The sequence below is a fragment of the Blennius ocellaris genome, assembly GCF_963422515.1.
Source record: "Blennius ocellaris genome assembly, chromosome: 9".
Taxonomy (NCBI): domain Eukaryota; kingdom Metazoa; phylum Chordata; class Actinopteri; order Blenniiformes; family Blenniidae; genus Blennius; species Blennius ocellaris.
Window position 1 is genome coordinate 14,936,881 of NC_137658.1, and position 16,644 is coordinate 14,953,524.

The 16,644-nt window shown below is 41.2% G+C and overlaps 2 protein-coding genes across 3 annotated transcripts in view; both read left to right on the forward strand.

The window, feature by feature from the left end:
* The first annotated feature begins 710 nt into the window (after nucleotides 1-710).
* On the forward strand, nucleotides 711-6,395 carry xiap (X-linked inhibitor of apoptosis). Its single transcript, XM_080502715.1, has 8 exons — nucleotides 711-856; nucleotides 2,648-2,936; nucleotides 3,024-3,588; nucleotides 3,693-3,792; nucleotides 4,023-4,101; nucleotides 4,855-4,894; nucleotides 4,988-5,170; nucleotides 5,270-6,395. The coding sequence occupies exons 2-8, from the start codon at nucleotides 2,697-2,699 to the stop codon at nucleotides 5,461-5,463; spliced, it is 1,401 nt and encodes a 466-aa protein (XP_080358841.1). The 5' UTR covers nucleotides 711-856; nucleotides 2,648-2,696; the 3' UTR covers nucleotides 5,464-6,395.
* Nucleotides 6,396-7,720: 1,325 nt separating this feature from the next.
* Nucleotides 7,721-16,644, forward strand: part of stag2b (STAG2 cohesin complex component b) — a 28,184-nt gene continuing 19,260 nt past the window's right edge. Inside the window, exons 1-15 of one of the 2 annotated variants that reach the window (XM_080502108.1) lie at nucleotides 7,721-7,751; nucleotides 9,868-9,992; nucleotides 10,079-10,160; nucleotides 10,303-10,446; nucleotides 10,526-10,622; nucleotides 10,781-10,857; nucleotides 11,036-11,240; nucleotides 11,988-12,139; nucleotides 13,985-14,058; nucleotides 14,162-14,285; nucleotides 15,337-15,435; nucleotides 15,591-15,670; nucleotides 16,009-16,116; nucleotides 16,193-16,304; nucleotides 16,437-16,554. In XM_080502108.1, coding sequence (XP_080358234.1) covers nucleotides 9,949-9,992; nucleotides 10,079-10,160; nucleotides 10,303-10,446; nucleotides 10,526-10,622; nucleotides 10,781-10,857; nucleotides 11,036-11,240; nucleotides 11,988-12,139; nucleotides 13,985-14,058; nucleotides 14,162-14,285; nucleotides 15,337-15,435; nucleotides 15,591-15,670; nucleotides 16,009-16,116; nucleotides 16,193-16,304; nucleotides 16,437-16,554 — 1,516 coding nt within the window. In that variant the 5' untranslated portion in view covers nucleotides 7,721-7,751; nucleotides 9,868-9,948. Of the gene's footprint in view, nucleotides 7,752-7,844; nucleotides 7,886-9,867; nucleotides 9,993-10,078; nucleotides 10,161-10,302; nucleotides 10,447-10,525; nucleotides 10,623-10,780; nucleotides 10,858-11,035; nucleotides 11,241-11,987; nucleotides 12,140-13,984; nucleotides 14,059-14,161; nucleotides 14,286-15,336; nucleotides 15,436-15,590; nucleotides 15,671-16,008; nucleotides 16,117-16,192; nucleotides 16,305-16,436; nucleotides 16,555-16,644 lie in introns of those variants that run through there. The other variant, XM_080502109.1, reaches the window with a different exon arrangement.

A 16,644-nucleotide genomic window follows, 5' to 3' on the forward strand; every position in this document is an offset into this window, starting at 1 on the left:
TATAGGTTAGAAGAAGAGTAGCCAATAATTTATTAAGTATCAAAACAGAAAAAAGGGCATAAACACTTAGTTATATAACACAAGATTAGGTGTGATTAATCTAAAAATACGTTTTATTAATGATGGCCTTGTACGCAATGAACATGTTAAAATACTGATAAAAATATAGTAATGACATTTGAAAACACTCGTGGATTTGCTGCAGACCAACATTGTTGCTTGTTTAAATAGAAATATTTTAAGGTCAAATGTCCAGGGATTGGACGTTTCTGATGTTGGGTGGGAGAGAGTTCCAGAGGTGTGTGGCCGAGCGGCTGAAGGCTCTCGGCCCCATGGTGATCATGCAGTTCGGACGCACAGTGAGACTGAGAGAGTAAGCAGATCTGATGTGGATGTGGAGGAGGTCGGTGAGGTTTGGTGCAGCAAGATTATGTAAAGTTACACATGGTCAAGTCAATTACAATGAGTGTATCATTTCAAAAGTATAATTCTATCTTGGGTATTTTAAAGAAGTATTATTCTTCTGGATGCTCTTACAGGTGTGGCTCTCGTATGTAGCTTTTCATTTTTTTTTTTTTTTTTTTTTTTTTTTAGATAATGGGTGCACACAGGAAGGAAGTGACATATTGGAGTAAATTTGGGGGCTCCCCATGAAAACCAAAAAAGCGCCAAAGAGGTAGCTCTTTCGTGACGTCACCCCACTCGTCACTACGTATGGGAACGTCCCCCACGATCTCACTTCCGCATAGCTGGGTCACGTCTAAAGAGAGACTGAGCTCTCTGGACCATGTTCACATTAAAGACGGACTGAAGTGACACCCCGGGGACCGGAGATCCGCCTGCGAGCCGTTCAGAGGTAGCTAATCCGGTTTTACCGCGATATTTGACCGAGTGACACCTTCACCGAGCGAACGGTAGGCGGAGTTGCTAAGCTAACTTAGCTGGCTTTAGCTGTCTCGTTTACGAGATACATTTGGGATGACGGCGCCAGTCTGAACAAGCTGTACTGTATATGCTTTACAAATGTAAATACTTTGTGTGTGTTTTAATTCGTTTGGGCATTAATCAAAGCGTCGCCGGCCCGGTGAGCTTGGTGTTAGCAGCAGCAGCTCGGTCAGATGATGGTAAAGGTCGCCGGCATTGAAAGCTGAGCTGCCAGTTCTTTCTGTTTTGTTTTGATGCTCTCGTGTCATTATTGTGTAAAAAAAACAAATCCAATGTATACAAGCTGCTAAAATGCATTGAAATGCTGAGCAAAATTACATCTGCGTGACACTCTTTTTCTGTTTGAGCATGCACATCTATAAATTGATCTTTGTCTAATCTAACGACAGTACACATAACAGTTCAAAGATTATCCGCTGCACCCTTTAATCAGCAGCACCCTTGAATTAAACAAATGCACTGTCTCAGAGGTCAGTTTTATAAACAGTTGCTCAATCACTGGCGATGGACTTCAATTTTTCAAGATAAAGTTAGGCTCCAATTGTTGAAAGCTTGCGATGTAGTTGAGAGCACACCCTGGACAACATTATGAGGGTGTGATGGATATTTCCATCATGTGCTGTAACATTTTGGCACTTGTGACTAACTAACAAAATGTTCTCATAACATCATGCCACACCTCTACTCTTTTCATAATTTAATTTGCATTGTACCTGAAGCCTACATGGTGGTTGCCTAACTTGCTCCTGTGATCCATAAGGACATGTTATTTATTTATTTTTTTTACGGTCGTTTGGCACAGTGTTTGTTGTGCTGCTAAGGGATAGGCTGCACCCTGATGCCACCACAGCGAATGAGATGAGCTGTGCAGAATCCTGCCTCCAAAGTGCCCATCCCTCACATGGAATATCCAATTCCTCCATGTGATTACAGACTGGCAGCCTCTCTTAAAGGCACAGTGACCCTGTAAAAGCCTGGATGTGCTGAGCAGAGCTCCAGCCCCTGAGGCAAAAATATATTCAGCCACTGATTTGTTTTTGTTAGTTGTTGTTTTTTGTTTTTTTTAAATAAATATATTATCCAACCATATTTTATGCAGCTTTATACAACCCAGGATCGTGGGATCAAAGGCAGGATGCAGCGGGACAACAATTGTGTTATTAGGGTCCGAGCAGAACTTGTCACATATTTATATCAATAAAAGGAGACGTGAAGGGGTGTATAGTCACAACATGTACAAAAAAAAAATTCAATATGTGGCATTTATTTATTTATTTTTTTTAAAGCTTCAAAATGTCTTTACAATTCTGTTTGAAAAGTAAAAAAAAAAAAAACACTTAACATGCCACCAACCTCGCTATTGTCACTTGTGAGTACCATCATGAAATACTGTGTCAACTTTCCATATTTATTTTAACACAGTCAATTATGTATGCTGTGTATACTAAGTCACCAGTATAAGTATGGGGTTTTTCTGCTTGAAGCAATTTCCCCATTTCTTACAACTTTGTTTAATTTCCTCTATGGCTGTCATGAGCTCATCATAGTTTCAATAGGAGAACCGGAACTCAGGAAGTTACCGTATTTGGTCACATACCCGATACCGGACTATCACTAGAGCGTTTCCTCCTGTATTCTAACCAATCTGTTCATCTCCCACTAAGTGCAGCATTTTTTTTTTTTGTTCTTGTTTTATTTGCAGACGTTCTGTTCTTCAAAAATAGTCCAGCCTCTGGTTTCCCTGTTGAAGCATGGGTGATCACGGGCATGATGGTGATTTGGAGTCGGACAACATGGTCGACTTCTCCCTGATGAAGAGCCGTCTCAACTCGTTCCGTGGCTCCAGTGTCACCCAGCAGGTGTCTGCAGAAAAGCTGGCCCAGGCCGGCTTTTACTTCACCGGCCAGGCTGACCGTGTCCGCTGTTTCAGCTGCAGGAAGACGGTGGAGAACTGGTGCGAGGAAGACCTCCCCGTTGAGAGACACAAGGAGGTAACAATGGTGAAAAGACAGTTTCGTTGAACCTCGGCTTTACTTCTTTTACTCATGGAGAAATCCCGACGTTCCCCTTTGCTTCAGGTTTCTCCGTCTTGCTTGTTTCTGAGCTGCACGCACCGGGCCGGTTCTCATTCCCTGCTCACTAATGGCTCCGTCTCCAACGAGGAAGCAGCGGACATGGAATATCGACTGAGGACGGGAGAAGTGGTGGATGAGAGCACGTACCCGATAAGCCCCCACATGAGGAGTGAAGAGGCCCGACTTCATACCTTCTCATCGTGGCCCACTAACAGTCCGATGAGACCCCGAGAGCTGGCCCAGGCGGGTTTCTACTACTTGGGACGGAGCGACATGGTGCAGTGTTTCTGCTGCGGCGGCATGTTGAACGGCTGGACGGCGGAGGACAACGCCTGGGGGGAACACAACAAACATTACCCCAACTGCTTTTTCATCCTCGGGCACGATGTGGGTAATGTCCCGTTCCAGGGGGGCATGGAGGTGGAGGTGGAGGAGAGCAGCAGCAGCAGTCAGCATGGACACTCAGACGTCCTCCTGGGGAGTCTGGAGGAGAGGCTCTGTAGCTTTGCAGGTGTCCAGCACCCCATTGAACCCGAGAGGCTCGCCAGAGCTGGTTTCTACAGCACAGGTAGAGCACAGATGGCCGAGTCAGAATAACACAGCCTTGTTACTAAACCACCGATTTTTCAAAAGCTGAGGAATGTCTTCTATTGTGGATCGTGCCGTTTTCAGGGACAGGAGACAAGGTTTTATGTTTCCGCTGTGGTGGAGGTCTGAAAGGCTGGCAACCTGACGAGGATCCCTGGGAGGAACATGCCAAACACTACCCAGGGTGAGAACAGCCCGCTCACTTTACCCCTGCAGGGTAACTCAATACAAGCGCTTTGCCAATGAACTCTTTCATGCAGTCCATTCAAAATCTTCCGGGAATATCTTAAGCAGGACTGATCGATTTTTAGATTCGCGGCTGTTGACATGTTGTATTGCATCACTTTGAACGCAGAAGCGTTTTGTGCGTCTTGAATTTGTAAAGAAATGTTTTGTTTTTTCCTCCCCATTTAGTTGCAGCTTTGTGTTGGCAGAGAAAGGACAAGCGTTTGTGAGCAACGTCCAGCTACGAGGACCATCACACAACCAATCGGTCAGTATTCTCTCCGCTTCTCTGAGTTTATCCAAGTTTTTTTTGCTTTTTTGTTTTTTTTTCCAGTTTATCCGATTCGGTTAAAGAACTAATCTCGGCAATTAGCACAGCAAAAGTCTAGCTGAGGACAACTATGTGTTGGAATACATGTTTAGCATTTTCATGGAGGTGCTGCAATTGCGGCAACTGGGAACTAAAAAAAAGAAAGAAAACTTGAGTGGGGAGGGAATACTAAGGAAGTATATGTGGGAAATCCAGCCACAGTACTTGATGGGCATTGTCAAAATATTTATTATTATTCAGTATTTTAGATTTCCTCAACACAAATCTGTCTCTGTAGGAAAGTACTGCAGGATTGAGTCATAAAACCTGAAAGTCAACGGTGTCCTTGTTGTATTGTTATCAAGGTTTTATTTATTTATTTTCAATCGGTTCTGGGTAATACATTCAAAATGCCTATCCAAATATGTTAGTCTATATCACACACACGATTTTTAAACTTCTATATATTTTAAAGTGGTTCCTGTTAAATGGGACTGTGAGTCATCATGCAAATTAAACTTTTTACTCTTTTTGGCACTTGTAAAGAAACACATTGTAACTCTTTCTGGATCCTTTTGGATTTATTAGATTATGACAAAGTTGTGCTCAAAAAGCAAATTGGTAGACGGAGGTGACAAAGTCTAATATTTTTGATCAATAGTGTTCATGTCGAAGTCATTTGTGAAGGTCCTATATGTTTTTCCCTTTCAGAATCCAAGTCATCAGAATGGGTTTTCAAGGGCCAAGAATGGTAAGTATAGCTACATTTTGATTAAAGTAGTTTTTTGTTTAAGTTGCGGAGCAGCACAACCTGATCATTTGTTGTGTACTTTTTGGTTGACAGACGTGCTGCAGTCTCCGATGGCTCAGAAGGCCTTGGAGATGGGTGTTGACCCCGGCGTGGTGGAGAAGGTCATTTTGGAGAAAATGAGCAGGACAGGCTCAGGATACTCCAGCCTGGAGCTGCTCATGGAGGACTTGCTCAACAACACTTCTGGAAGTGAAGCTGCCAAGGCTGAAGAGAAAGGTAGAGCTGAACCAAAGAATGAAGAAAATACCCAAGGAGCTTTTTTTTGTTGTTTTGTTTTGCTTATTTTTTAAATTGCTTTCCATCTTTTTCTTTAAGATGAAGACCCACTGGAGAAGCTGCGGCAGCTGCAACAAGAGAAGCAATGCAAAATCTGTATGGACCGAGATATCTGCATCGTCTTCATCCCGTGTGGTCACCTGGTCAGCTGCAAAGAGTGCTCAGGGTCGCTGGTCAAGTGCCCCATCTGCTGCGGGGCCATTTCACAGAAGGTCATGACCTACATCGCTTGAAGGGACCCACAGACTCCTCCCAATCATCAGTGCTGCTTTCCAACTATCCTTTTAATTCAGTTGTAATTTAATAATAAATGTGTAGCAGGTAGCCTGTAATATATTTCAGGTTTGTTTTGTTCCTTTTTAAAATCAGAGTTAAAAAACGAGGTTGGTTGGTATGAACAGCTCTTAGTAGTGAGATAATTTTATATATATATATATATGGATCAGACATTACTACTTGCATTTGTAAATACACACTAATGGACATTTTTAATTCTGAGAAACACTCTGCCTGATGTGCCTTCCTCCATTCAGGATTATATAAGGAATCCCATTGGTCACATACACTAAACCTGACATTAAAAGTTTCATTCATGTCTCACTTGTGTAATTTATCTTGTTTATTTTATGTTAATGTTTCATCTCTCTGTATGTGCTGCTTCACTGACATTTGTGAAGGTCAATCCATTTAAGACTTTGCTTTTATCGTTGAGAAACTCTAGTTTAGGTACTGTGGGGAATCAGTGTGGTGTTACCTAATTTTACCATTCCATCATGTCTGTTATCAAGCGTGAATAAATCTACGGAGTTGGTGTTTAATTGTGTTTTTGATGGTTGTTATTGCATAAAATTTTTCCTCATCACTGATTTGGATTTTAATTTTGAAACGGCACCCAAAATAAAAACCATATATACATCCATCCTCACCACTGAACCCCAAAGTGAATCAGATACACTTCAAAATATTAAAGCTAATCATTCCCACCTCACCAAATGTTAATAGCATCAGATATATTCATGTCAGAAAGCAAATGTGGCATTATTTTTCATGGTGACAAATAAACGGGTTAACAATTTAATACATTTTGCAGATTTTCTTTTTTAAATCAAATCTCAGTTGCAAAGTTAAAAAAAATCACATTAGAAACTGCTAATAGAGAATCTGAGTTTCACCTGTATTTCATCTAATGGGTAAAAAAATAAAGTGTGATTTAATACATTCATATCTCTTCACGCTCCTTTTTTAAATATATTATGTTGTTGGTTTTTTGTTGTTGCAATGTGTTTCATTTTATTTTGTTGGTTAGTTGTTCTAAACATGTCCAAAATTGAACAAAACAATTTTGGACATGTTTTTTGGTAAACTCCTATTTTTTTTAAACATTTTTTTCTCTTTTTCCTTATCAGATTATCTGTACTTACTCAATCCTTCAACATAACAGGCCTGTTGGCTTTTGTTGTTCTTTAAGATCACTTTAGTATGTGAATATATGTTTCATGTCCTTGATTTTACTTTGAGGGAACATTTATACTCTAATATATTTAAATCACATTTAATATAGTGTAAACATTTTAAGTTTATTGGATGAGTCATTTGACTTCAGGCATATTGAAATAAATGTTACATCTGATAATTTTGACTACATGCTAAAATAGTGTTTTTATATGAGGCAACTTACAATTATGTTCAATAATTTTAACTGAACTTTAACAAATGCAAGATATAGGAATAAATACACTCATGAAACAATAAAGAAAACATTGATTCCCACACAATGTACACGGAAAAGAAAACTGATATTTTAACAATTTTCTTAGGAGTAGAGGAGACAATGACACAAAGATCTAAGCTCAGATATCAGTCACGATGGCATGAAATATATCAAACTAGAAGTAGCCTCAACGCCATGCTGGGAGGGTGAGGTTGTAAAATCACTTAATGCAACAAGCTATGGGAGAAGTTTTGTGGACATTTCACCGTCTTTCACACCGGAAACTTTCATTAGATTTGGCTTCAAGTTGAGATTGTTGTCATTTTTTAAAGCAATTGTTTGATTTTGGGAAAATAAAACATTTTCATCACAGATACTCTGTGCCACAAACAACAAAAACACAAAACAACTTTAAAGGTTATTATGCCACTATTTTACTCAGGCCCATCACTTCAGAATGAAATTGGGTTGCATATGGCACCTGAAATAAAATGTTTGACACCGCCTTATTAACTTTGAAATAAATAGGAATAAAAGCAGGGAAATTATTGTTCAAAAAAAGTATATTATTGAGAAAAAGATTGTTTGCAGGCTTTTTGATTGGATGGATTGGCCATTAATCAAACCCAGCTGTTGTGCGTGAACTCCATGTGCTCCGCATGGAGATGTAGTTCTCTCCTCTCATCACTAGGTGTCAGCAGATCCCCCTGGGCTCCGGAGCGGTGCTGTGGCCGCTAGGTGGTAGCTCTGCACTAGGATTTCCTCCTCCCAGGTCGTCGAAACAACAAACCGAACTACGGAGCAAGCGGGGTGAGAGAACGTCCGAAACCGCCTCTGACCGCGACTTTTAAACTCTTTTTACAGTATTGTAAGCGGAATTCAGACGGAAGCCGCGTGAGAATAGTAAAAGTTAGGATTCGGCCGGGACTACATTTCACAACAAGGTAAGTTAGCTGTAAAATGGCGGAGAGCTATGTGGAACTTAGTTGATTTGTATTTTGCTAGCCAGGCTAGCCGCGGAGCAGCCCTGCGCGCGGATGCCTGGTGCCTCAACCGAGTCCGCTTCGCTAGCTCGCGCTACATGGCTACTTCGGTGTTAGCACGCTAACGAGCTGGATTTTTTTGGGGCACGGCGGCGCAAAATACGTAGTTCGCCGCAGAACGGAGCCTCTCGTTGTTTTAATCCACTTGGTTGCACTTTATATATTTGTAAACAAAGTGTTTGTCGCTTATGCAATACGCTACTGGAACTCCCGAGGCAAGATGGAGGACGCAAGGACGTGATGTTTTTTTTAGGTACGCTAGCGGTAGCTGTTAGCATGGCTAACCAATGGGAGTTAATTTCAGCTCGTTGGTTGGAGCCCATCTTTCATTTTATTTCCATTTAAATTCGGACACGCGCTCGAAAGCGACCGCATCCAGAAGGCGGTTAATACCCATGGCAGCGGTGCTGAGCAGCGTTGAGGCAAACATTAGCTCGCGTTAGCTCGCGCTCGTACAGTAAGGCTTACGTTGTTTTGTTATTATGATCTGAGTGTTCGAGCTCGGCAGGCGTTTGAAATCTGACTGCAACGTTTCGCACGGGCTTGTCGCACTTTTCAGTCGACTGCCTGCGTTTCGTTTGCACGGAAGAGTGCGTGCTTACTTCATCAATTTTCAACTAGCTGACGCTGGGGGGGAAGACGCCAAAACCCTCGGCTGCGCAGCTAGCAGCGTTAGCAGCAGCGGCGCACCGGCGTCAATTTTGACAGTAGCCGACGAAGAGCGTAGTGGCGTCGGCGTCGTTGCACGGACCCGAGCGGGTAGTTCGTACCCTGCGTTCAGTCGAAGAAACGTGTTTCACCGTTTAGTTTAGTTTAGGATTATTCAGTATGGGTGCCTACTAACAAGTTTATGAGGTACACTGCCAGATTTGGCGCCACTTTTTCAGTCTACACCCATACAATCCGGCCGTCTTGGCGTGCTGGAGCCCCCCCCACACACACAAATCAAGGAAATAGACACATTATCAGACACTCAAACCGAGAATTATTAACACTTTAATGATATCTTCCAAACTCGTTGCAACATCTACAAACTTTCTGCCCATATTGCATGGTTTTACGCAGAATGTGTTATGAGTAACTTACATAAATTGTTGTTTATAATAATTACAGATGTTACGAACCGGAATTTAACACACGGAACGCTTTGTTTGTAAATCGTATACCAGGTACCTATAATTTGACTCCGCTGTCTCATCACAACAGCTATTATCAATTTCACAGTGGCACAGTTAGTTGTTTGCACTGAGTGTACTTTTGACTGAAAGAGGCACACACTGCACCCCAAGCTATATGATGGGTGGAGTTTGTGTCTGCCTTTTCAAGACTGGGCACTTGACTCGGGAGTGCTTTCATTGATTTGTCGCTGCTAAAAACAAAGGTAAATTTTTCTCCAAGTGATCAGATGAGTGCCGGTTTTCATGTGAAAAGTTCCTTCTCCTTTCCACTTTGATGTATGTGCCACTAATTTACACATCACAACCATGCAATAGTTTCCCTGTGCCCTGCAGTATCTTGTTGATGTTGATACTGTCTTTTGATTGGTCTAGGTGTGTATGGGGCGGATAGGGCAGTGCCATATTTGGCCATTGAGGAAGACACTCCAGTCTTTCTTGCATGACGTTGTCTGTAAACGGAGGGAAGCAGAGAAAGGGAGGGAGCCAATAGCTAGACAGTGAGCGTGACAGGAGTGCTTGTGTCCGCCCCCTGTTACCATGTGAAACGCTTTTTTTTTTTCTCTGAATGCATCAAAGAAACACTACAGAGGCGGTGGCTTCTGTGAATGCATACACATATGCTTTGTTTTTGTTTTGTATTTTTTTAGAGGGAATTTCCTCTGACTGTATGCTTAGTCCTGTCAATGTTTCCATCTTGTATTCCAGGTCACATGCAACCTCTGTCTTGGATTTTCTGAAGATCTCAAGCCAGTTGCAAGTTGAAGTTATCCAGAAGATGTTACAGAAATGATAGCAGCACCAGAAATACCATCAGAGTTCTCCTATACACAGTAAGTCTGCACTACAAGTCTTCAATCTGCTGAAGAAATTAGGGTTGTTATTATTATTAACTTTTGTATTTGTTTGTGTGTGCCAGGGATACAGACACCCGTTTCTCCTCAGACACAGACTTTTCTGAAGATCCAGATGGAAGGGGTGCTAATTCAGCGAAAGGAAAGGTATGGCTGTGCATGAAAAACTTCCTGGTTTGATAAATGTGTTTTGTGCTTTTTGCAAAAATGTTTAATCGCATCCATGAACTCAGTGTTGCCTTCTCTCACTCTTTACATTAACAATCAGCCCTTGTTTTTGTACTCCTAGGGTGGTAAGAAGGGAAAGAAGGCCGCAGGGGAGAAAGGCAAAGGTGGGAAGGGAGCGGGCCGGATAAATGGCCACCACCAAGAGAATGGCATGGAAAACATGATGCTATTTGAGGTGGTGAAGCTTGGGCGGAGTGCAATGCAGGTATGAGGCGAGCCCTTTAATGTTGTGAACATTGGAGGAATCTGGAGTGCTGAATGTGTGTATCCCTGTCTCCCTGCAGTCAGTCGTCGATGACTGGATCGAGTCTTACAAACATGACCGAGATGTTGCGCTACTAGATCTCATCAATTTCTTCATCCAGTGCTCAGGATGCAAAGGTAGGAGATAAGACTCACAGGTCATTGACCTATGTTTAGGTTGTCCTTAAAAGTGTGTTGAGGGAACTGATTGGTTAGTCAAGCAAACACTGTTGTCACTGCGTTTATCTTTATTGGTGTCTAATAAATGGTCTATGTGTCCACTCTGTGGTTATCAGGTGTGGTTAGTGGAGAAATGTTTCGCAACATGCAGAACTCTGAGATCATTCGACGAATGACGGAGGAATTCGATGAGGTAAACAGTTATCAAATAATCATTACAAGTTTTATCATTACACTTTAATATTCAACATTCATTTCTCAAGTGCTGAACAAAGATAGATTTAATTTGCTCAGCAAGGGAAACTTGGCAAATTTTTCTGCGAGGGACTGCTGGACATGGTTATAATTTTGTTTATTTTGTGTCTCCTCAGGATAGCGGTGACTACCCTTTAACCATAGCAGGGCCTCAGTGGAAAAAGTTCAAATCAAGCTTTTGTGAATTCATTTTGGTGCTAGTGCGCCAGTGTCAATACAGTATCATCTATGATGAGTACATGATGGACACGGTCATCTCCCTTCTCACCGGACTGTCGGACTCCCAAGTCCGAGCCTTCAGACACACCTCAACACTGGCGGGTAAGATCTGCTGTAAATAAATGGCTGGTTATCTGACAAAGTTGGTACCTAAGTGAGTAAATTGGTTTGGGGGGACTGAAACAGCACTACTTTCTCTGGGAAAACAAAAACGTCTGGTTAATTTAGAAGTCATTGTAGTGGTTTAAATACGTGTAGAAACAATTGAACCACCGAACCCGCTAAACGCCTACGACACCCACCTGCATGGTCTGATCAGACCTGCAGTGCATGCATCTCTTCAGTGCAGGGAAACTTTCTTCTTTACGTTGTCTGTTTTAGCGGCAAGTCTTGCAGCTTAGTTGTTGGTTGTGCTTGTTATGCAGTAGTGTTTTACATTTTACATAACCCATCCTTAATTGAACAGGTGGGCAGTGTGACCTCAAAACATTTATCAAGCGACGCATCACTGCCATTGTTGATAATCGATCACATGCTTTTGTTCCACCTTTGTTTTGATGTCGGCTCTGGTCTGCGTGAGCAGTTAGTTTGTATGGATTTGTTATTGATTGCTGGTCTTGATCATAGGTGTATAGCTAATTGTCGCCTTCATGTTGACTTGTATGCTCAGTCTAAGCTTCTACATTAAAGGGCAAAATACACATTCTATGTTTTATTTGTTTATATTGTTTTGGGGAACTCACCCATATGTACTAGAAAGTTTTTCTTATTACTATTACTTATGAGAGTTACTTTCATCTGTTTTTCTTTTTAAATGTATTGATGTCTTTTGCTGTGTTTTTTTAAAAGCCATGAAGCTGATGACTGCCCTGGTGAATGTAGCTCTAAACCTGAGCATCAACATGGACAACACTCAGCGCCAGTACGAGGCAGAGAGGAACAAAATGGTGGCTAAAAGGGCAAATGACAGACTGGAGCTGCTCCTGCAAAAGCGGAAAGAGGTGAGATTGTTCACAATAAACTGCATTGGTTTAGGGGTTTAGCTAATCTGTTTGCTAATCTGAATTAATTTTTTCCGCTTTAGTCTTTGATTTTTCAAAAAAAAAAAAATTCCAACACAAACATACAGAACAGGACAGTTTATCCTGAACAAATATAATTGAAGTTAACATAATTGAGACAATAATAGGATATATAAGAAATAAAGGGGAGCAAAAAATAATGAAAGAAAGGTAGAGGAAAAAGAAAAGAGGGTAATATCCTGTTGGGAGCTTCATTTTATTTTGTCAGTTCTTTTGCACAGTTTTCGTCTTCTTTGTTGATTAGTCTCTCAATTGCCTGTCCCTGTCAGAGTTCCTGGGGAAAAAAAGGTCAATTTCTTCCACTTCTCTTCTTGTTGTGCTTCTTGTGGTCTTAATCGATATGTCAGTTTTTCCATTGTGCAGATTTCCTGTATTATGTCTGTCCATTGTTCCCGTGTCGGTGGATCCACTTTACCCCAGTTCCTTGTTATAGCCTTTATTGCCGTTATTAGCAATATTGTAATCATATCTATCCCAGTCATTTTCCATTAGGTTACCCAAATAAAGTATCGTACAGCTCTTAGTAATGTCCCATCTTAGTACGTTTTGCCTTCTTATACGTATAGTTGCGCAAAACATCTGTATGCTCTGGCGACTCCAAAATTGGAGCGAATGGTCTGTATTGACTCTTCCACATTCTCTCCAACATGGCTGATTTACGTTCGAGTATTTACTTTTTGTCTTGGGTGTAATAAGAAATCGGAGATTTTTCCAGACTAATTCCCTCCATGCCCGCGAATTGGTGGATGTTTGGTGCACTGTTAACCAGAATTGTGAAAGAAATCTGATGGCCCGTGTTGGTTGAATCAAACTGTTTTGTTCTCATTTGTTGGTTATTAGCAGCTCACTGTTTATACAAACACGTGGTTGGCTGGTGCCACATTTATGTTGTTACAGAAAATGGTAAGGATGTGAGAAAATAATCCAAATGTAATAATTTTCTACACCAATACAGAAGGAATTACCTTCTTTTTTGTGTTTTTAATGTAAATGGCCAAACTTCCTTGAGAGAGAATGTTGCAGCACCCTGATAGTGTGCAACATGTCCACTTTAGATTGAGTTTGCTCTTAAATCAGGAAACATTGACATTTTATTTCATATTGTCTTGCCTTAATGTGATGTGGGCATTGTAAAATAAACTGGCACGGCTAAAGAAGTTGATAGAAAAGAAACATGCAGCTTTCAGCCAGCTCTTATCGTGTGAGTAAAACACTTTTGCAGAAGTTTGTATCATTTGAAAAGCCTTGTTTGTGCACAGTTGTGGAACACGATGGCTTTAACCAGTAATAATGTTGCTGCTAAGTGGTCTTTCTCCGCTGCTGGAGGTAGGACTTTGATAAGAGCCCAGCGGGAGGGAACCACTTGTTTCTCTTCTACTCCACAGTGCATAGAGCAGTTTCTGTTCATCAAGATTCTTGTTCTTTTTATAACCAATCAATTCAGAGTGACTCTGCCCATATGTTAGTTTTCTTAACTGCAGGAGCTCCGTCAGTGTTGCACCGACAGTTCCAAGTGTTTTTCAGCTGGCATTGTCAGTATATTGGGTTATATAACTCTAGGACCCACCGGGCATCCATCTGTTCGTTCAGTGTGCAGCCACACTGCCACATGGTGGTACGCTTGGCTGTCACACAAGTCTTTTTATAATACCGGTATCTCCTTGTCAACTCTCACTGTGGCAGTCATGTCAGTTAAACTGCATTTTTAATCAGTCAATTGTCTTCATATGTGTGTTTTTTTCCCCTTCTGCTGTTTGTTTTCAGCTTCAAGAAAATCAGGATGAGATCGAGAACATGATGAATGCAATATTCAAAGGAGTGTTTGTTCATCGATATCGGTACGGCTTTATGTAGTGATCATCTCCCCTCAGTAAACTCGGGTTGTATAGTAGTGATTGTTGTGACTAAACTTTTAAAACAATGTGATTTTTTTTTTTACAGTGACTCGATAGCAGAAATCAGGGCGATCTGTATAGAAGAGATTGGCGTGTGGATGAAACTGTACAGCGATGCCTTCCTCAACGACAGCTATCTGAAGTATGTGGGGTGGACGATGCACGACAAGGTGGGACATACTAATGTTTACTTTCTTCATAAAGCCTCAAATGATTTGCAATAACATCCCGAGCTCTCTGACACTGATGACAATGGATGCTCTCATCACTATGCAGTTTTGTTGAAATTCATTGACTAGACAACTTAAATGTTTATTTTCCACTGTTACATAATTTCTAGTTATTTGTGCGTATGTTAAAGTTAGTCTACCAGAAAATAAATCTTTGAACTATACAATACATTAAAAAGTATCACTTCTGCACAGAGAATATAGCAATACACGAAAACGAGACCTTTTCCAACCCTCGGTCGCCTAAATCAATCACACCAAGGTCGGTATGTTTACAAACAAAACCAAATTTGTAGCCATCAAAAACAGTTTCAGTTGCTCACTGACCTTTGGAAACCTGCCGCATGAGTTTGTGGAATATTAACGATGGCGTTGCAGCAGCTTCAGCGAACATCTGGCCGATTTAGCCCCCCCAAAAAGCCAGACTTTCTCAAAGAGAGTATTCAAGGCTTGAAAAAAGTCTTAAATGTTGTGAAACTGATGGTTAATTGGTTTTTCAGTGTGAATGAGATCTCGTGAGAGCGAATGTACAAACGGAATCTTGCTTTGGGATACTTCGGCGTTTCCGTGACGTACATCAACAACTAAAACTGGCTGCTAAATTTTTAAATTTTCCTGTTGATTCTGATAGAGAAACTTTAAACACAAGTAGAACTGAAAAAATGAAAGTATAAATGTGTTTGTAAGAGACTGCTGTCCCTCATTACGTTGTAAACGTAATGCAGCCTCATACAATTTCAGTTCTGCTGTCCATAGACGGATTGAATGGATAAACAACAAAAAACACATTATTCACATGTTAATTTCTGATGTTTAGTCGTCTTTGTAAAAATGAGTTATAACTTGTCAATTTCAAACATACGTTGAGATTTTCATGAGAAATGTTTTCCAAAATGAAATCCTTTTTTTATTTTCTTTATTTTTTGTGGTTTATAGTCAAAGAATAAAAGGTGTGATTGCTCATAATGTACAAATGTCTGCTTTCCCACAGCAAGGCGAGGTACGTCTGAAGTGTCTGACAGCTCTGCAGGGCCTCTATTACAATAGAGAACTCAATGCAAGACTGGAGCTCTTCACAAGTCGCTTCAAGGTTAGCGCCACCTGCTGGAAAACGGCTGCAACAGTTCCTTTGCTCAGCCTGAAACATGCAACACACTCTTGGCTTACGATGTCAGCATTTGTTTCTGCTCAGGAAAGTTTTGTAATTCTAATGGCTTTCTGACACTCCTCTCTCCCTCTGCTCAGGATCGTATTGTCTCAATGACTCTCGACAAAGAGTACGATGTTGCAGTACAAGCAATCAAACTTCTCACTCTGGTCTTGAAGTAAGTAGCTGTTTCTTATTAAGTGTTTTTGTCACTGTTGTATTAGGATGGAGATGCCCTGCTCCTCCTTGAAGGTCCAACTTATTTTTTGCATCCTGTCCCATTTGTTCCCAGATCACAACCATATTTAAGGTTACCTTCTTGTTCTGTAGTTCATTCATCTTTTTCAACACTACACTCAATCTCTCCCGCCTTTATAGAGAGGGAAAACACTGATATTTAAGTCTGTTTTTTTACAACATGTTATTTCAAACACACTGGTCACGTTCCTGTTTTATGTAATATATCCTTTGCGTGTGTAGCATCTCTACAGCAGATTTCTCTCTTTGTCTCTACAGTAGTACAGATGAGGTGTTGACCCCCGAGGACTGTGAGAGTGTGTACCACTTGGTGTACTCGGCACACCGGCCGGTTGCTATTGCAGCAGGAGAGTTCCTCTATAAGAAGTAAGTCAGATTATTGATTTATTTAAGAAGGGTTTGAGTGTTTTCAGTGATCACTAACTGATGTCTCTCGTTAAAGATTGTTCAGCCAGCGGGAACCAGAAGAGGAAGGTGCCCCCAAAAGAAGAGGCAGACAAAGTCCGATTGCCAACCTCATCAAGACCACTGTTTTTTTCTTCCTGGAGAGTGAGGTGCATCATCATCATTATCTTTTTTTAAATTCTGTTTATTAAGACCACATTTTTCCCCGTCATTTGTAAAAGCAAATACAAAAACAGCACCTTCACCCCCCCCCCCCCCCGTGTGGATATTTGTTTTGTTAGCTTCACGAGCATGCAGCGTACCTCGTGGACTCCCTCTGGGAATGTGGTGCTGAGCTACTGAAAGATTGGGAGTGTATGATCAGCTTACTGCTAGATGACCCATTGCCAGGAGAAGAAGGTACGCCTCTGCTTTCCTCCACAAACCTCTCCATCTCGCAGTTCAGTGCATGGATGGGATGAATTACACTGATTGCCATTTGTTTGTGTT

Bases quoted from the DNA above. Each gene is read 5' to 3' on its own strand.
- xiap (XM_080502715.1), top strand. From the start codon at position 2,697: ATGGGTGATCACGGGCATGATGGTGATTTGGAGTCGGACAACATGGTC. The intron at 3,589-3,692 runs GTAGAGCACAGA...TGCCGTTTTCAG, and splicing joins AGCTGGTTTCTACAGCACAG to GGACAGGAGACAAGGTTTTA. The intron at 5,171-5,269 runs GTAGAGCTGAAC...TTTTTCTTTAAG, and splicing joins TGCCAAGGCTGAAGAGAAAG to ATGAAGACCCACTGGAGAAG.